This window comes from Arvicanthis niloticus, chromosome 16, assembly GCF_011762505.2.
Source record: "Arvicanthis niloticus isolate mArvNil1 chromosome 16, mArvNil1.pat.X, whole genome shotgun sequence".
NCBI lineage: Eukaryota > Metazoa > Chordata > Mammalia > Rodentia > Muridae > Arvicanthis > Arvicanthis niloticus.
Genome location: NC_047673.1, coordinates 55,792,814 through 55,809,915, shown reverse-complemented (window position 1 = coordinate 55,809,915; position 17,102 = coordinate 55,792,814). Strand labels below are relative to the sequence as shown.

General features: G+C 40.1%; 2 protein-coding genes across 3 annotated transcripts; one reads left to right on the top strand and one right to left on the bottom strand.

The window, feature by feature from the left end:
- The first annotated feature begins 217 nt into the window (after nt 1-217).
- Npy5r (neuropeptide Y receptor Y5) lies at nt 218-6,872 on the top strand. 2 transcript variants are annotated; one of them, XM_034520634.2, is made up of 2 exons: nt 218-619; nt 4,669-6,872. In XM_034520634.2, the coding sequence occupies exon 2, from the start codon at nt 4,681-4,683 to the stop codon at nt 6,079-6,081; it is 1,401 nt and encodes a 466-aa protein (XP_034376525.1). In that variant the 5' UTR covers nt 218-619; nt 4,669-4,680; the 3' UTR covers nt 6,082-6,872. The 2 variants fall into 2 exon arrangements, with proteins under 2 accessions (XP_034376525.1, XP_034376523.1); XM_034520632.2 differs by having other exon boundaries at nt 219-619; nt 4,672-6,872.
- Nucleotides 6,873-10,943: 4,071 nt separating this feature from the next.
- LOC117721706 (elongin-C) lies at nt 10,944-11,351 on the bottom strand. Its single transcript, XM_034520504.2, has one exon. It carries the CDS (start codon nt 11,300-11,302, stop codon nt 10,964-10,966), a length of 339 nt encoding a protein of 112 aa, XP_034376395.1. The 5' UTR covers nt 11,303-11,351; the 3' UTR covers nt 10,944-10,963.
- Nucleotides 11,352-17,102: the final 5,751 nt, after the last annotated feature.

The following is a 17,102-nucleotide window of genomic DNA, read 5'->3' as shown; positions in this document are numbered from 1 at the left end:
TTAGAGTAGGAGTTGATTCTATTGTCTATTTTGTACGCTGCATCACAGCGTGTTCCCTGGAGGTTTGGGTCAACTTCTCGCCTAGACTTCTTTATGTCAGAAAGGCAAGAAGATGTTCTGTTTGGGAGTTTGTGTTATTTTCCCCCCTCTCATAAAGAAAACATGGGCCTTGAAGGTTTTCTCTCACAAAAGCTATCAGAAAAAAAAACGCCTACTCGCACACAAGTCACTGTGGGGTTGAGGATAGGACGGACATACATCCGTGGGACCCCGAAGTTAACTCCAGGAACTAGAGCACAGGGTAGCGGGGATACATCCTGAAGCCCAAGAGCTGCTGCCTGGGGCCTCCAAACAGACACACAGGCACTGGGGTGTACCTAAATTGGACTATGGGGGCCCGGAACAGGCGGTCTTGAGCCGGGTGTCCGGGGTCTCAGGGACTGTCACGTGTTCCCGAGGCGCTTCTAAAACCCTGGCGGCTCCGGGCCCCTCCTTCCCACTGCCGCCTCCAGGTCCTGCTCCTGCCGCCACCGCCACCGCTTCCATCTCGAGCAGAAGCGACCGCGCTCAGCCGCGTACCCCGGAGTCCAGGCACCCGCAGCGGCCGGGGCATCCCGAGGTATCCACTCCAGGCCTCGCCTGCCCCTACAAGAAGCCCACGTCCCTATCCCGGGTTCTGGAGCATCTTGTGGTTTCCAAGAGGGTGGGTTGCGGACCGGGAGGCAGCCTGGTTGGGAAAGGGGATGAAGGTGGAGAAACCGCAGTTGTCAGGCGGCGGGAAGGGAGAGCGGGGGAAACGGTTGCTGCTGAATCCTTCCTTGCCCGGCAGGTTCCTCCAGTGCCAAACTAACGGTGGAGCAGGCTCTTTCCAGACCCTATCGGATTCTCCCGGGAGGGTTCCAAGAATGGGAAGGAGGGATGGACGAAGCAGCGCAGTCCCGGCTTTGGCTTAGGGGAACCCGGGGTACAGCTCGGTGGGCGTTTGAGGTAGGGGAACCGGTGCCCACGCCGGTTCTCAGCCCTAGCCGAGCTCTGGCGATGCCCAGGATGCAGCGATTCATCAGCTGCCTTCTTGTCCCACAGCTGGCCACACACCAGGAGACAGCTGTGCACTTGGATTTGCAAGGTGGCTTGTAAGTCAACTGAGAGCAGGAAATAGCCATCCACACACCTGAGTTCCAGGAGAAAAAAAAAAGGGGGGGGGGGGGGGAATTCTTATCCATAAGTTTACAGACCTATAGTTTCGCTATTCAGAGAACATGTTGTTAGATGGAAGCCAAAAGAAGAAAAGAAAGAAAAAGGTTTGCCATAATCTGTGACAACAGCCCAAGAATAAATGCATTTCAAATTACAGATGTCTCAGGGAGAGAGACACTGTGTTGTTAAGAGTCTAGAATAAGGAGAAGGGCAATAGGTACTTGCATGCTTGTTAGCTGAAGAGGACTGTGTTTATTTGTCCAGGGCCATCTTTTGCAGAATTTTGCCTTGCAAAACAACACACAATACGTGGAGTCATGGAATCCTGCCATTGCTGCAAAGCCACAGCAAACAAACAGTTGATGTTTTATCTCCAGAGGAGAACTACATACATTCGATTCTTCTGAGTGATTGGCATATTTTGAGAGAATGATACACATTTTTATTAAGCAGGGAATCATCCTTAAAGTGAAACCTTGTCTAAGTGTATCACAGATCAGTCTCTCTCTAACCTTTGACTTACTGTCATTTCTCCCCTTACTACTTTAAAAAACTTACTCATCTCCATTCCCAAAACCCTTAAAGTTTCCTCAGACGTCACTTGTCTTGGTGTTCCATACAGACCAATTTATAAGAAAATTAAAATAAATTCTCACAATGATATTACTTTCATAAAGTTGCCAATTTAATGACACCACACACACACACACACACACACACACACACACACACACACTGTGTTTCTTGGGAAACTGAACTCTCAAGCATTACAGGTGGGAACTTGCGATGGTGAGAAAGATTGCCACAGAAGAAAGAGAACAGGTTATAGAACTGGGTAGAAATGAAGAACTCGAGTGGCTTGCAACATCCTTACTTCTGGAATAATAAATTTTTTTTTTATGTAATTGTTAGAGCACCCCATCTTTCACATCTTTTAAAATAATCTCGGGTGAATTAAACATCTCTTTTCATCGTCTGTAAAGTATTTAAGCTGTACGAAGCCACTGTGAGCAGTTGTTGGCTGTTGCACTGTTGGAATGCAGAGAATCATTGCATAGATGAGCTTGCGGTGACTCATTGGTTTGCTTCAAAAAGAGGAAAAAGTAAAGGGTAACAAATGTAAGCAGGGGATCCTTTGACTTGTTATTTATCTGTTTATTTTGATTCCAAGCAGCTCCTCGACTTCACATTTTCAACTGGAAAACAGATGACTTATATCTTATTGGGCAAAACTGCTTAGTGGTTAAACTGTCCTCTAACTGTAAGGAGGCACTTTTAAAGAAACCAATTAATGTGTCCTCCCACACACGTTGAAGTATCTCTAATTTGGTGGGAAGAAGTCTTCAAGGGAGCTAAGATCTGCAGACGGTACCTCGTGTTCAGAGGACCTTAGCTGTCATGTGTGTGGATGTGCATGAGTGACGGGCAGATGGTGTGGCTATCTTCACACTCAGAACAGCACACTGAGCATATTAGGTCCTCAGCAAACGCTTGCTTAACTGCAAGGAGTAACTCATCTTACACAGATATTCATTAAACTGGCCTCCATTTTAAATTACCTATGGTTTTTGCTTTCTTAAAACACAGAAATACTTTATAAAAGAAGTGTTCCCATCCATTTTTTGTCACTACCCAATGAATCCTTCAGACATTGTTTCTTTGATCTTCCAAGAAACAAATAGCTTTCTGTAATTTAACGAATTCAACATTAATGCTCACACATGTAAAATAGACATGGTCTAGTAAAAACTATGCAGTCTGGTATACATCTTCACCTAACTAAAAATGTTTTTGGCAACTTTAGTTTCCTGTTGGTTATGTGTCTTTATCAATGAGGATACTGCATTTAAGTAGTTGGAGTGCTTATCTGTCATTATTGTTTATATAGAGATCTCATTGCAGGCTATATAAAACCCCCGATTTCAGTGGATGTATATATACATATGTAAATAGATATATATACACACATGTAATCATACTGTCACCTAAGAATCCCCAGAGCCATTCATTTCTGTTATTTTAATTCTGGGAACATTAATCTACCAGTCTGAAATGGTTAGTAGCAGACATGTATGTAGTAGCATCTAATATGCTTGACATGCCTTATTAAGCTTCTCACTATCATAATAATGAATACTTTTCTCTATCTCTAATCTAATATAATCAAATCATTTACTCTGAACTAATGATGAGATGAGACTTCTTGTTTTAGGGATATGGCTTTGGCCCTACACTATATACATGTATAGCCATATGTGTGTGTCTGTGCTGGGTCCTGAACCCAATCCCTCCCACATGCTAGAGAAGCAAGCCCTCTACCAATGAACTGTAGCCCCAGCCCTTCAAAACCATGCTTTTTTTTTTTCCACAGAAAAAAACCCTGCTGCATCTCTTTATTCTCTAAAAAAATTGACAGCAATTTTATTCTGAATGTTATGTAGCAAGAAAGCACAAATCCATTGTAGATGTCTGTGTCCAATTTGTTGCTTATCCTTGCTTTGGTCACAGGAAAAAAAAATTCAATTAGTTGACTACTGACCTACCACACAAGTATAAGAGAAAAAGGTTGATTCAAAAAAAAAAAAAAAAAAAAAAAAAAAAAGAAGTGGGTGAGCAGCCAAGCAGGAGCAGGCTTACAAACAGGCCGTGCACATCCCAAGGATAAAGAGAATCATAAACAAGGCATACAGAGCCCAGCGCTCATCAGAATTCAGGAAATGGACTGAGGCACGAATGGAGGCTGCTTTCATTAGAAGCACACTGACTTACCCCGATGCTGAAGGGTATTGTCTTGTCATATGGTGACTAGGATGATTCAGGGATCGGATCGTGGGAGTCACTTTCATACCAGCTAGCCTCTTTCTCTTTCCCTTGAGTCAGAACCAATGGAAATTGTGGGCTGGGGTCTAGGGACAAATAAACGAGGTCTGGAGCTTTTGATTTAATTTATCTTTGGAGGGCTGTGTTAGCTTCAGAAAGTTGTCCCAGTAGTGTGGAGTCAGTGCTGGAAGTTTGTAGGAAAAAAAACAACGATGCAGGACTCTGACTTTTAGGTTTGATCTTGATAAGAAATAAAAGAAATTTAAAAGACAAGATAATAGGCTAATATCATACTTTAGGCACTTTGACTAGAGAATAATAGCATTAGGCTATTATACATTACATAATAATATAACAAGTTTTTTGGGCATTTTCTTTTCTACTCCTTATGTTATTTCTGAAATAAAATTGAAAAACAGAGTTTGCAACTTGAGCAGAGCTGACAGTGTGTGAAACTGGTGATAGATTTACGTAATTATTATTGCTGAATTTGTACCAAACTTAGAACCAAATAACCGGCCCTTTATGATCTTAGAGGTTCGTAAGGGAATGGGGGCAAGCTCTAGACTTTAGTTTTGTTCTGAGTATGTTAAAGATATAGTAACGTGCAATTGTTCTTCAAGCTGCTAATGGACACCGTCTTCTTTCAAGCAGAACTCTAGTATGGAGGTTACATTTGAAGAGAATGTTAACAAGACATTTGTCACAGAGAACAATACTGCTGCCAGTCGGAACACAGCCTTCCCTGCCTGGGAGGACTATAGAGGCACAGAGAACAATACTTCTGCTGCTCGGAACACTGCCTTCCCTGTCTGGGAGGACTACAGAGGCAGTGTTGATGATTTACAATACTTTCTGATTGGGCTCTATACATTTGTAAGTCTTCTTGGCTTTATGGGAAATCTACTTATTTTAATGGCTGTTATGAAAAAGCGGAATCAGAAGACTACAGTGAACTTTCTCATAGGCAACCTGGCCTTCTCTGATATCTTGGTTGTCCTGTTTTGCTCACCTTTCACCCTGACCTCTGTCTTGTTGGATCAGTGGATGTTTGGCAAGGCCATGTGCCATATCATGCCATTCCTTCAGTGTGTGTCAGTTCTGGTTTCAACTCTGATTTTAATATCCATTGCCATTGTCAGGTATCACATGATAAAGCACCCGATATCTAACAATTTAACAGCAAACCATGGCTATTTCCTGATAGCTACTGTCTGGACACTGGGCTTTGCCATCTGTTCTCCGCTCCCAGTGTTTCACAGTCTTGTGGAACTTAAGGAAACCTTTGGCTCAGCATTGCTGAGCAGCAAGTATTTGTGTGTTGAGTCATGGCCCTCTGATTCATACAGAATTGCTTTCACAATCTCTTTATTGCTAGTTCAGTATATCCTGCCTTTAGTGTGTTTAACAGTAAGTCATACTAGCGTTTGCAGGAGTATAAGCTGTGGATTGTCCCACAAAGAAAACAGACTTGAAGAAAACGAAATGATCAACTTAACTCTACATCCATCCAAAAAGAGCAGGAACCAGGCAAAACCCCCCAACACTCAAAAGTGGAGCTACTCATTCATCAGGAAGCACAGAAGAAGGTACAGCAAGAAAACGGCATGTGTGTTACCCGCCCCAGCAGGACCATCCCAGGAAAAGCACCTAACTGTTCCAGAAAAGCCAGGCTCCGTCCGTAGTCAGCTGTCACCATCCAGTAAGGTCATTCCAGGGGTCCCAATCTGCTTTGAGGTGAAACCTGAAGAAAGCTCAGATGCTCATGAGATGAGAGTCAAACGTTCCATCACGAGAATTAAAAAGAGATCTCGAAGTGTTTTCTACAGACTGACCGTATTGATACTAGTGTTTGCTGTTAGCTGGATGCCACTCCACGTCTTCCACGTGGTGACTGATTTCAATGATAACCTGATTTCCAACAGGCATTTCAAGCTGGTTTACTGCATCTGTCACTTGTTAGGCATGATGTCCTGTTGTCTAAATCCTATCCTATATGGATTTCTTAATAATGGTATCAAAGCAGACTTGAGAGCCCTTATACACTGCCTACACATGTCATGATTTTCTTCTCTGTGCACTGAGGAGAGAAGAAATGTGACTGCCCCACAATACATCTGTGCTAATTGACACATAATTTACATAGAAGTGTTCTGGATCTGAATGCCAGTTCATAATCTATGTAAGATCATTTTAATGTTGTAATGTGGTTAATTCAGTCAGCTGTACAGAGTCAATGTCAATCTAATAAAATTTCATGTTTTGAAGTAGTTACATCACCTTCCATTTCATGTTATTGGTAATAAGTTGAGTGATACTCTTTGGTTTAGTGTAAAAATTATAGCTAGCTATCCAAATTGTTATTTTGTACAAAAATGTAAGAAGTGGAAAAAGTTGTCCCAAAGAATATTTAACTACAGATTTAAGTAATTTCTATTACCTAGGTATCTTCATTTCTATTTCACAAGCTTCTTAACATCTTTTTTGTAAAAGTACAAAAATATTCAAAAGTCAAAACTCTATTACAGGTGTATGCATAAAACATGATTATAAATTTATAGGAGAAAGATCTGCTCCTGTTATTGAAGACTGGTAAAATTATCAGACTAATCCAGCTGTTCTACTACTAATATTTAACTTATCAAATACAAAAAGCGTTTAGATTTTGTTTAGATTTATATCACATTAAACACTGTCAAATAAAGGCTGTTTTCATATGCATCTTTGATGTTCTAAAATGTGAAGTCTAAATGGTGTCTGTATTTCCAATTATTAAATAAGTTATAAAACTATTTTTAAGAGTTCATAGATGGTATGGATAGTTAGTCATTTGTTAATATAAAATAAAGGTAGATAACTGGCTTCATGTTGAATCTATGTTGTATGCATATTAAGTATTGTGTTGTCTCACTAATGTGTTTTTCTTCATTTGAGCATGTTTTTTTTTTCATTTATTTGTTTGTTTGGTTTTATTTGCAGAACTGGAGATGAAGGCCTTGTGCAAGCTAGCTAATGCTCTGTCCCCATCTCCAGCTCTTATCCAAGGCTAAGTTCTCTTATAAAAATAATTGATGAGTGGCATATATAAGCCAGATGCACAAAATAGTATTGAAGTCCTCATTACTGTAGCTGGTTCAAGCACTCCCCTGAATTGATTCCTGCTAACCAAAAGGAAAAACAATAAAACAAACGACCCACCTACCTGAAAGACTCTTTAGGTTTGGAAGCAACAGGCAATTCTTGTTTACTCAATTAAAAGTCCCAAATCTTTACAGTCTTTTCTTTCTACAATTATTCATTCCTCGAAGAGGTGGATGCACAAAGGAAATTGCTGTGCTTCCCTCTGGTATGGAAAATGGTACTTGATCCCAAGGTGGTCACTGATGGGCTTTAGCTGAGGTCACACCAGCCTCTTTTCTACTATATAATGTATAGTCCTTTAGTGAAGTCAGAGACTTAGAGACAACCACAGTGGAACTTTAGTATTGAGTCTAATCCACATTTAACCATATTGTTCCAAGAGGCAGGGACATCACCTTTGGTCAAGTCTGGGAACTGTTGGGTACTTTACAATCATCCCTGAGATTCATGAGCACTAATGAAATTCTCACATGGGTCTTTAAGGACACATACTACCAGCATGCATGTCTGCTACATCACTCTTCAGGATCTGACTCGTGTTTGCACATGAGTGTTCTCCTCTCTTCTCCTTTGTACACTTTCAAATATGACCATGGCCATATGCCCATGTGCTTTTAGTTTCCCTGCAGTCCATCTGGATTTACATGAATGCCCCTCTAGCTGGAGTTAAACGAATACCCACCCCCATGTGTTTATATCACTTCTGAAAAAAGAAAAAAATCTAGCTTTGGTTTGGCTTTTCTTCCTCTCCTGATTTTTAATACTAAGGGCTTCTTCTTAATTGTTTTTCCTAGTAAAATGTCTCTCACTGTACATTCTTACTTCTCTGCACTGTGTGTAGCTTACAGTACAGCTTTGATTAGGGCAACCAGCTTTATCTTTGGAAGCCAGGCTTTTATTGGGAAAACCACCTTGCCGTATTTGGATCAAACTAAGATCTCACTGTGGACAAAGAAGATTCTTGGCAAGACAATGAGGTCATTTAAAGCAGTAAGCATTCTCAATTTCTCCAGGGCAGCCAAGCTCAAGGTTTGCTGTTAGGTGAAATAGAAAGCAACACCAGTAAAGAACAAAAATAAATAGACAGACACAGACCCATTCCCTTCAATAATCCAACAGCAAAAACTGTACAGTGATGTCTAAGCCCCTCAGAATTTATAGTTGTTGATTGATGAATATAGTTAAATAATCTAATAGGAGGCTGGTAAACCATTTACATTCATCACTAGGACAAAATGTTCATAAAATAATTGGAAGTTAAGAAGTATCAATGGGTTGTCGGCTAAAAGCCACTGAAGCTGGGACTCATGGTTTTAGAAGGTTATCATGAGTAATAATTCCTTTCATGAAGCCCTGTTAGTGAGTTCAACAGTCTTCCTTCAGTCGTTTCTCCATTGTTCAATGGGTGATTACATTATTGTGTTTCAATTCTCTCCTGGGATCTGGCATCATTACTTGTTCAATAGCATCCACCCAAAACCAAGGCTGGGGAAACAGATGGAGATGAAATTATGAGCAGTCAACCTTATTACATTCTACACAATTATTTTAAAATATTTAATCCAGGAAGTGGGTTCAATTGAGTCTTCGTGGTCATTTAGATTTCCCCTGCTCTCTCTTACACGGTACATGCTTCATGGAAGAGAATAAAAGCTGAGGACAGTGCAAAGAGCAAGTAAAATGACCAAGTCATGAAGAACTCCATGTTAAAGTTATTCTAGTAAGTACATGCCTACCAAACACCCGCTGCTGTGGTTTCAATGCGTTCTCTCCAACTTATGAGGAAATTTAATGGCTACTGTATCAAGAGGAGGCACATTAAGAGCTGCTACATGTTGGAGACTCTTCCTTATTTATGGGTTAGTTGTAAAAGTATGGGGTGTTTATATGTCCGACCTTGTTTTTGATTAAATGACACAGAGACCTTTTTATTTATTAATAGGCTCTGACACTGTAACTGGTCAGGAACTCAGCTATTCTAACTCAACTACACTGGCCTGGTCTCCTGGTCTCCTTCCAAATAACTGCCATCTTGGTCTTGCCCTGGCCTCCTTCCTCTGTGTCTTCACGGTGACTTTTTATCTGAAACCCTCTGCCTTTTCTGGGGCACAGAAGCTCCACCTTATCCTCTCCTGCCCAGCTATAGGCTCATCAGCTCTTTATTGACCAATCAGAAGACAATGGATAACAATGGTTTACAAACTATGGAATTAGGAAATGGTTCATAATAATTACAATTCCAAAATGCGGACTGCAACCAGATCTCTGGAATACAGAAAGCAGCACTAGAATACATGGTGGACAAAACCCCCAACACTTCATTACTCCAAGGGGGTTGTACCACAAGGGAGTTTGGCTGCCTTGGTTCATCTCTCTTAGTTTCATGTCATCGTTTGCCACATGACACCTTCCACCATGTAGAGCAGCAGCTTGAAGGCCTTTACCAGATGGCCAAACCAGCACTTTGATTTTGTGCTTACAACTTTAAGCAGTACATTTCTTTAAAATTATATCCCAGCTTGGAATTATCTGTGACAGCAACAGAAGCCAGACTAAAATATATGGTGTTGCCAGGCCTCTCCTGAGTGCTTGGGATATAACTACATAATCAAATAGTCATTATGTAATCAGCCCGTGAACAATGGAGATATGACTAAACAAGAACTAAGTCACAAAGCAGGGCTCCACAGAAGACTTATTATTCATAATAGTTTTCTAAAATCATGAATACTGATCTTAGTGACTTCTACCTAAGAAGAATAGGCAGAGACTCAGAGAACTCATGCTCATTTGGTATTTTCCTTCTGAGGAAGAGAAAGCCACTGATGAGAAGTATAAAAGTTATAAGGAATAATATGCAAAACAAAATCACATAGGAATAATAAAATGAATAGAAAAATGCATCATTTTATAAGGCTGCTATGACAAAGTACCACAAGTGAGGTGACATAAAAGAACAGACATGTATTGACTCACAGGTCAACAAACCAGAAGTCTGAACCCAGTGTGCTTATAGGGTTGTACTTGCAGCTTAGAGTCCTTCCTAGCTACTGTGGCTAGCTGTCATTCTCTGGTGCCACTGACATCTAAATAGCTCCAGTCTCCATTCTTTTTATTACATGTATTCAAATGTCATTCTTCTAAGGACAGTATCCATATGGGGTTGCCACTCCAGTAGAATCTTAAGTAGCTAAGTCTATTAGCTATTTTTAATCTAAAATGCCAACATTTCCAAATAAGGTTATCTTCCGAGGCACAATGCAACCCTCAACAGCATTTGTAGTCGTTGTTAGTAATGATGTGAGCCTTAGAGCCATACACTGTGATCTGAACAGGAAAACCTGTGCTGAGAGGTTGAGGAGACGTAGGTGAAAATTCATGTGGGATGGTTCTAGAGTGCTCAAAATAAAACAAACAAGCAGACAACAATAGAATCAACAGCAGCAGCAAGAACAACACTCCTGGGAAATGCAGAAAGAAGAAAAAAAAGAAACGGGAGAAAGGTGAGGGGGGATCTAGCAGGGAAATGAGGAGTAAAAGTTCTGCAAACCAAACCGAACCAAACCAAACCAAACCAAACCAAACCAAACCAAACCAAACCAAACCAAACCAAACCAAACCAAACCAAACCCAACCCAACCCAACTGAACTGAACCAAACCAAACCAGAAAGAGATCATTGCAAAAGGAAATGAGGTAAGGAGCTCATTCAGTGACAATCTTTCAGGTACTTAAAACCACAAATAGAGATGTGTACCCAGCAATCACAGTTATTTTTTTTAACAGTTTATTATAATTTATTTTATTTAACAATCTAGGAAGTTCGCAGCCATCAGCAGTTCCAGTGCAATTTCAGGTGCAATTGGGAATTCAGGAATTTCAGTGGAGCTGTTAGTATAGCGGACCTTGTAGGTGAAATACATGCACACTTTCGATAGCACATGTGAAGGGATCTCTCTAAAATTGACCTCGTTGGTTTCATTCTCGGCAAACTGACCTGGACCACTCAACATGGCCTTTATTGTTCCTGATGTTAATGCATGTTCTCGTTTTACAATGAATTCATGACCATCGGAAGATATTAATTTCACATACATAGCATCAGGGCCTTCACAGCCACCGTAGTTTTTTTCCTCTCCATCCATTATGTTCTTATAAAATTCTATTTGATCCCAGAGGAAATTTAGTAGTTTCCTCTACTACTGGCGGAGCCGAGACGCGGTTCGCTAGTAACTTGAGTCCAAAGGAAGTCCACAGTTATGACCAGAGACAGGATTTACCTCCAATCTGCACTAAATGAATCACTCTAATGTGAGAATAGTCTGGGCATCGTAAACACCTGATATGCCAATTCCACTACTTCTCATACATTTATTAGGTCAGATACATAGATAAAAGTTACTTTACTTTATTATTTGGTTACCCAGTGCCACAACTCTTTAAGGAAAGACAGGCAAAAGGATGATAGCATCACTTTGTTGCTTGTCAGGCAGTGATCAACTCCTGGATCTAAAGACAGAGTGACTCTGGATGCTACTTTATTTGCCTTTATTGAAGGAGCTCAAACATTTCCTGCAAGAGCTCCTTCCAGTTGTCCTCAGCTCCTTTGTTTTTGGTTATTTTGTTTGTTTGTTTGTTTGTTTTGCCTCTTGTATTTTTAAACTATGGCCAGAGGACAATATTATTCACAACAGTAGCAGAGTTCAGGGTTCTTTTATGTGCAGTGAATCCAAACTGATAGAAGGAATTACAAGGAATGAGAAAGATCCCCTCTCACCGAGTCTTAGATCTGTTGTCAAGGGTGAGGCAGTCCAGGTCATCTGGAACACTTCAACTGCTGCTCTTGTTCTCCAGGCTCTTGGTGCATAAGTCAGGCTAAAGCTATGACAGGGTTCAGTGCAAACTAGACACTTTCTCAAGAGAGCTGAAAAGCTAGTGCTCTTTAGCTCCTGAAAGGAGTGTTTTAGGAAGTAAAATTTTTCAGAAACCAGAGTGACCATACTCTGACACTCTCAGATCCACAGCAGAAGTGTTTCTGAGAACAGTAAGAAAAGGTTGTCAAGATATCCCAAGTGCCCTTGTGTTTTATACATGAAAATTCTTCTTGTTTCTAGTATTCTGCCTTAAATATAGGCCTCAGTCTTATCTGTCATTACTGGCCTGATCTAACTTAAGGTCTTACCTAACTTGACAGGTATTTTATACATTTTGCTGCAGAAATAATTTTGTTATAGAATACTATTTTAGACAACACTACAGTAATAAAATGTATCTATACAAAATTTTAACAGAAAGAGTATATTTTTCTTAATATACATAGCTCCAAGGCTTATGAATATCTGTATACTTATTACTTACTTATCTTTACCAATCACACTTTAGTGTATAGTTTCTTTGTGTACTAAAAATTTTTGGCTTGAGGTTGTTAGATGACTCAGCAGCTGCCTGCCTTCAAGCTTGGCAGTCTGTGTTCAGTCCTTGAAACCCCCATGGTAGAAGGAGAGGACAGACTTCTGCAAGTTGTCCCTGGACCTCTACGCATGTTCTGTGACATTAGGGAGCAGCCCTAATCCACATGTTCTCTCTGACCCTTATGTCTGTATGCATGCACATCTGTATTCAAAAGGAGTCACATGAGATCTGTCAGACAACTTCAAATCTCCTAGTTTCCTCGTGCTTTTTATTAGATGCTAATTTAGGTACACTTCTTACACTTAAACCCCCAATCCCTGAGAGAAGACCCTCAAACAGATTACCAATAGTATTTTGTCTTAGGCATCAGAACTTCTATGGGGCTTAGATAGCTGGAAATCATGTGACAAGGGTTATAAATGGCTACTGTAGTCTCTGAAAGAGGTACTGCCTCTGTGAAGGGTCATCGCTGTCGTCCATGCAGAGGCAGAAGTGCAAACAGAGCAGCATGTGTGAGCAGACCTCAGGCCATTCTCGTCAGTGAGATTGTGACAGACATAACCTCTACTTTCCTTTATCAAAAAGCCCCAGAACCAAAACCCGATACAGAAAGCATTGAGCCAGTGACTCATACAACAAAATCCAAAGGGCTCTTTTATCCCCATCTTGGTTGTCACTACTGACCATGGATTCTATTTTTTTTAAATTATATTTTGAAGTCAGATTGACAGACTTGAAGGCAGGCAGGTGCCTGCTGAGTCATCTCAGAGGCTCAAGTCAAACATTTTCAGTACACAAAAAAAGTATACACTAACGTATGATTGGTCAAGGTAAGTAAATAGTAGGTATACAGATTATATTCCTAAGCCTTGAAGCTATGTGTATTAAGAAAAATATACTAACTCTCTCTGTTAAATTTTTTTAAATAATATTTTATAATTCCATTGTCTTCCCCTCCCTTTCCTCTCTCCAGCTGTCCATACATTTCTCTCTTGCTCTTTCTCAAATTCATGGCTTCTTTTTAATTATTTTACCCACATGTGTATATACACACATGCACACATGCACATACTTACACACATACACACATATTTCTAAGTACATAAATACAATGTGCTCAGTCCATTATTTAGCTTACTCACTGAAGGTATGTGACAAGAAAATTGTCCTATGTCCATACATATATTCAATAACAGTGCTGATTGCTATGAAATTACATATTAGTTTGGGAATAGTGTCTTATTTAGGGTTTTATTGGTATGAACAGACACCAGGCAACTCTTATAAATAACAACATTTAGTTGGGGTTGGCTTTCAGGATTAGAGATTTGGTCCATTATCATGGTGGGAACATGGCAGCATCCAGGCAGATGTGGAGCTGGAGGAGCTGAGTGTTCCACATCTCCATCCAGAGGCAGACAGGAGAAGACTTTCTGGAAGCTAGGCAGAAGGTCTCCAGGCCTACCCACACAGTGACTCACCTCCTCCAACAAGGCCACACCCCCTAACAGTACCACTTCCTATCTCCCTATGGGCCAATCATATTCAAACCACCACAGCCAGATTTTTTTAAGGTAGTTATGGAATGTTTTAGTGCAATTCAGATAGTTTTTAAAAAAGCAAAATAGGCTCTGTTTATGTGTTAAGTAAATGCTATTTGTTCTTTTTCTCTCTCTCTCTTTCAGTAGAACAGTTTTGTGAATTCACACGGGCACATTTTGACAAAGGTTAGTTAATACAGTCCAAAGAATATGTTGAATATGTTAGCAAATCAACAATGCCAATAGTAAAACCATTAGAAGAACATTGTAACCCTCAGTGATACTTCTGACCACTATAATTGTACAGTAATGTGGGTCACTTTATGTTTCTAAGACTTCAGAGATGGCTCATTAAGTCAAGAAATCATGTTGCTCTTCCAGAAGACCTAAGTTTGATCTCTAGTACCCATGCCAGGCACCTGTAACTCCAGTTCCAGGCAACAACTTACTCTCCTGTAGACTCTGAAGGCACACAAACATGTATTCACACACACACACACACACACACACACACACACACACACACACACATACATGTAGCTAAAAAATAATAAAAATAAAAAGACGTTGGCTAAATCACAAAGTAATGAAGAGAATACATCTGGTAGAAGGGAAATACAAAGCTATCTTATTCAACATTAATTTAATGAATTATTTAATTAGCATTTTATATATCGTGCTAAGGAATCTCTCTAATAAAAATACTGTTTTTAAGTTCATTTGCACATTTATTTACTTATTTGTAAGTGTGTGTGCACTAATGTACAAAAGCACACAGGTGGAGGTCAGAGAGCAATTTATGGAGGTCAGTTCTCTCCTTCCACCATGTGGGTCCCCAGGATTGAGCACAGATCACCAGGCTTGGCAGCAAGCATCTTTACCTGATGAACCATCCTGTCAGTTCCTAATAAAATCTTGTCAAACTGAGTAAATAACTGGACCATTTTGCTGTTTGGTAATTGCCTGTTTAAATTCACAACAAAACTTTCATATTAATGTTCTATTTAAAAAACCCTAAACTTCCAATGTATTTATCTGTTAGAGTTAAAATGCAAAAATATTTTTTTTAAGATTTGAATTTATGAAGTAAAAAACTATAATGTCTTGAGAATTAGCTTGTGGAGGCAGGTTTGTAGAAATATTTGACTTCATAAATATTTACTAGAGTCTAAATCTCTAGATTAAAACACACCTACCATCAAAAAATATTTTCATTTGTAAACATGTGATGTTATTCCAATTTATATGAAGAAAATTCAATACCATGTAAAAACCATAAGCATCCCTTCAAATTGTCAGTGTTATTACAAGTCGCTTTAATATAACAGTATTACCTTTCTGCTGCTGTGACTAAACACATGACCAAAGGGACTTATAAAGAGTTTATGTAGGTTTATGCTTCTAAAAGATGAGTCCATAATGGGGGTCAAGGGGTGGCAGCAGTAGGCCATGGCAGGAAGCCGAGAGATTACATCTACAGCTGTAGTTGTGATGCAGAGAGATGGAGATTGAAGAACGACTATAGATTCTTTTTTTTAATTGGATATTTTATTTACATTTTAGATGTGATCCCCTTTCCCTATTCCCCCCACCCCACCCAGGAATCCCCTATCCCATCACCCCTCCTCCTGCTTCTATAAGGATGTGCCTCCACCCACCTGCCCACTCCCACCTCGAATTCCCTCACACTAAGGCATCCAATCTTCACAGGACCAAGGACTTCCTCTCCCACCTATGCCTGACAATGCCATCCTCCCCTACATATACAGCTGGAGCCATGAGTCCCTCCCTATGTGCTCCCAGGCTGGTGGCTTAGACCCTGGGAGCTCTGGTTGGTTGGCGTTGTTGCTCTCCCCATGGGGCCACAAACCCTTTCAGCTCCTTCAGTCTTCTCTCTCACTCCTCTATTGGGAACCCCATGATCAGTTCAATGGTTAGCTGTGAGCATCCACCTCTGTATATGTCAGGCTCTGGCAGACCTCTAAGGAGACAGCTATATCAGGCTCCTGTCAGCATGCACTTCCTGGCATCCACATCAGCATCTACCTTTTCTTAAAGCCATGTCCAGTAACAACTTTTCTCCAACAGCACTGCACATCCTCATAGCCCCGCCCCCAAATAAAATATCTAATTAAAAAAAAAAAGAATCTATAGCCCTTCTTCAATCTCCAAATCAGTGTCATCAACTGGGGATCACCGGGCTTGGTGACAAGCACCTTGTCTTAAGTGTTCAAATACATGAATCCATGGGGGCAATTCTCATTCAAATCACGACAATGTTCCTCCAGAGTTGTAGAGAATGTTGTTCACAGTCATTTCAAATAAAAATTCATAAATTAGCATATTAAACCTAACTTTGAATAGTCTCAACAGACACCTTTATTATGCATACTTACATAGCTCTGAATTAAGATTTTATGTGGCAATTTATGGATGGAAGCAAAGCCAACAAAAAGGCTTCGCCGCCCACGTGTTCTCAGCACTGCTGGCTTCGGCTTTCCACACTTGACACTCACCGTTTGCAGTCCTCTTTCCCAATTAGCCTTTGTACAGTTTCCTATACTGCATTTTTTCATGTATCACTTTTACTGCATCTTCATTTTATTTTATTTTACATCCAGAATAAAACTGGGACAGATGACTCCTCCTTTCATTTTGATTTCTTTCTTTTCTTTTCTTTCTTTCTTTCAATGGGATTCTGATTAAAAAAAAAAAAGATTTAGTTTTTTTTTTCTTTCTTCCTAGGACACCATAATGGAGAGATGGTTCTCATTTGAACCTAGTCTCTGGTAGAAGAACTGACTTGTTCATCATGGCATTGTTCTGTTAGGGTAGAAGCAGGAAAGTTCTGAACTCAGACTCTTCTTTTAATTCTCAAGTTCCATATTGTCTCCTTTCTCTGTCTTTATTATACAGTCACCACACACCCACACCCACACACACTCTTTTGCTTTTTATATTTAATAAGAAGGATCATTTCAGATACTAATAT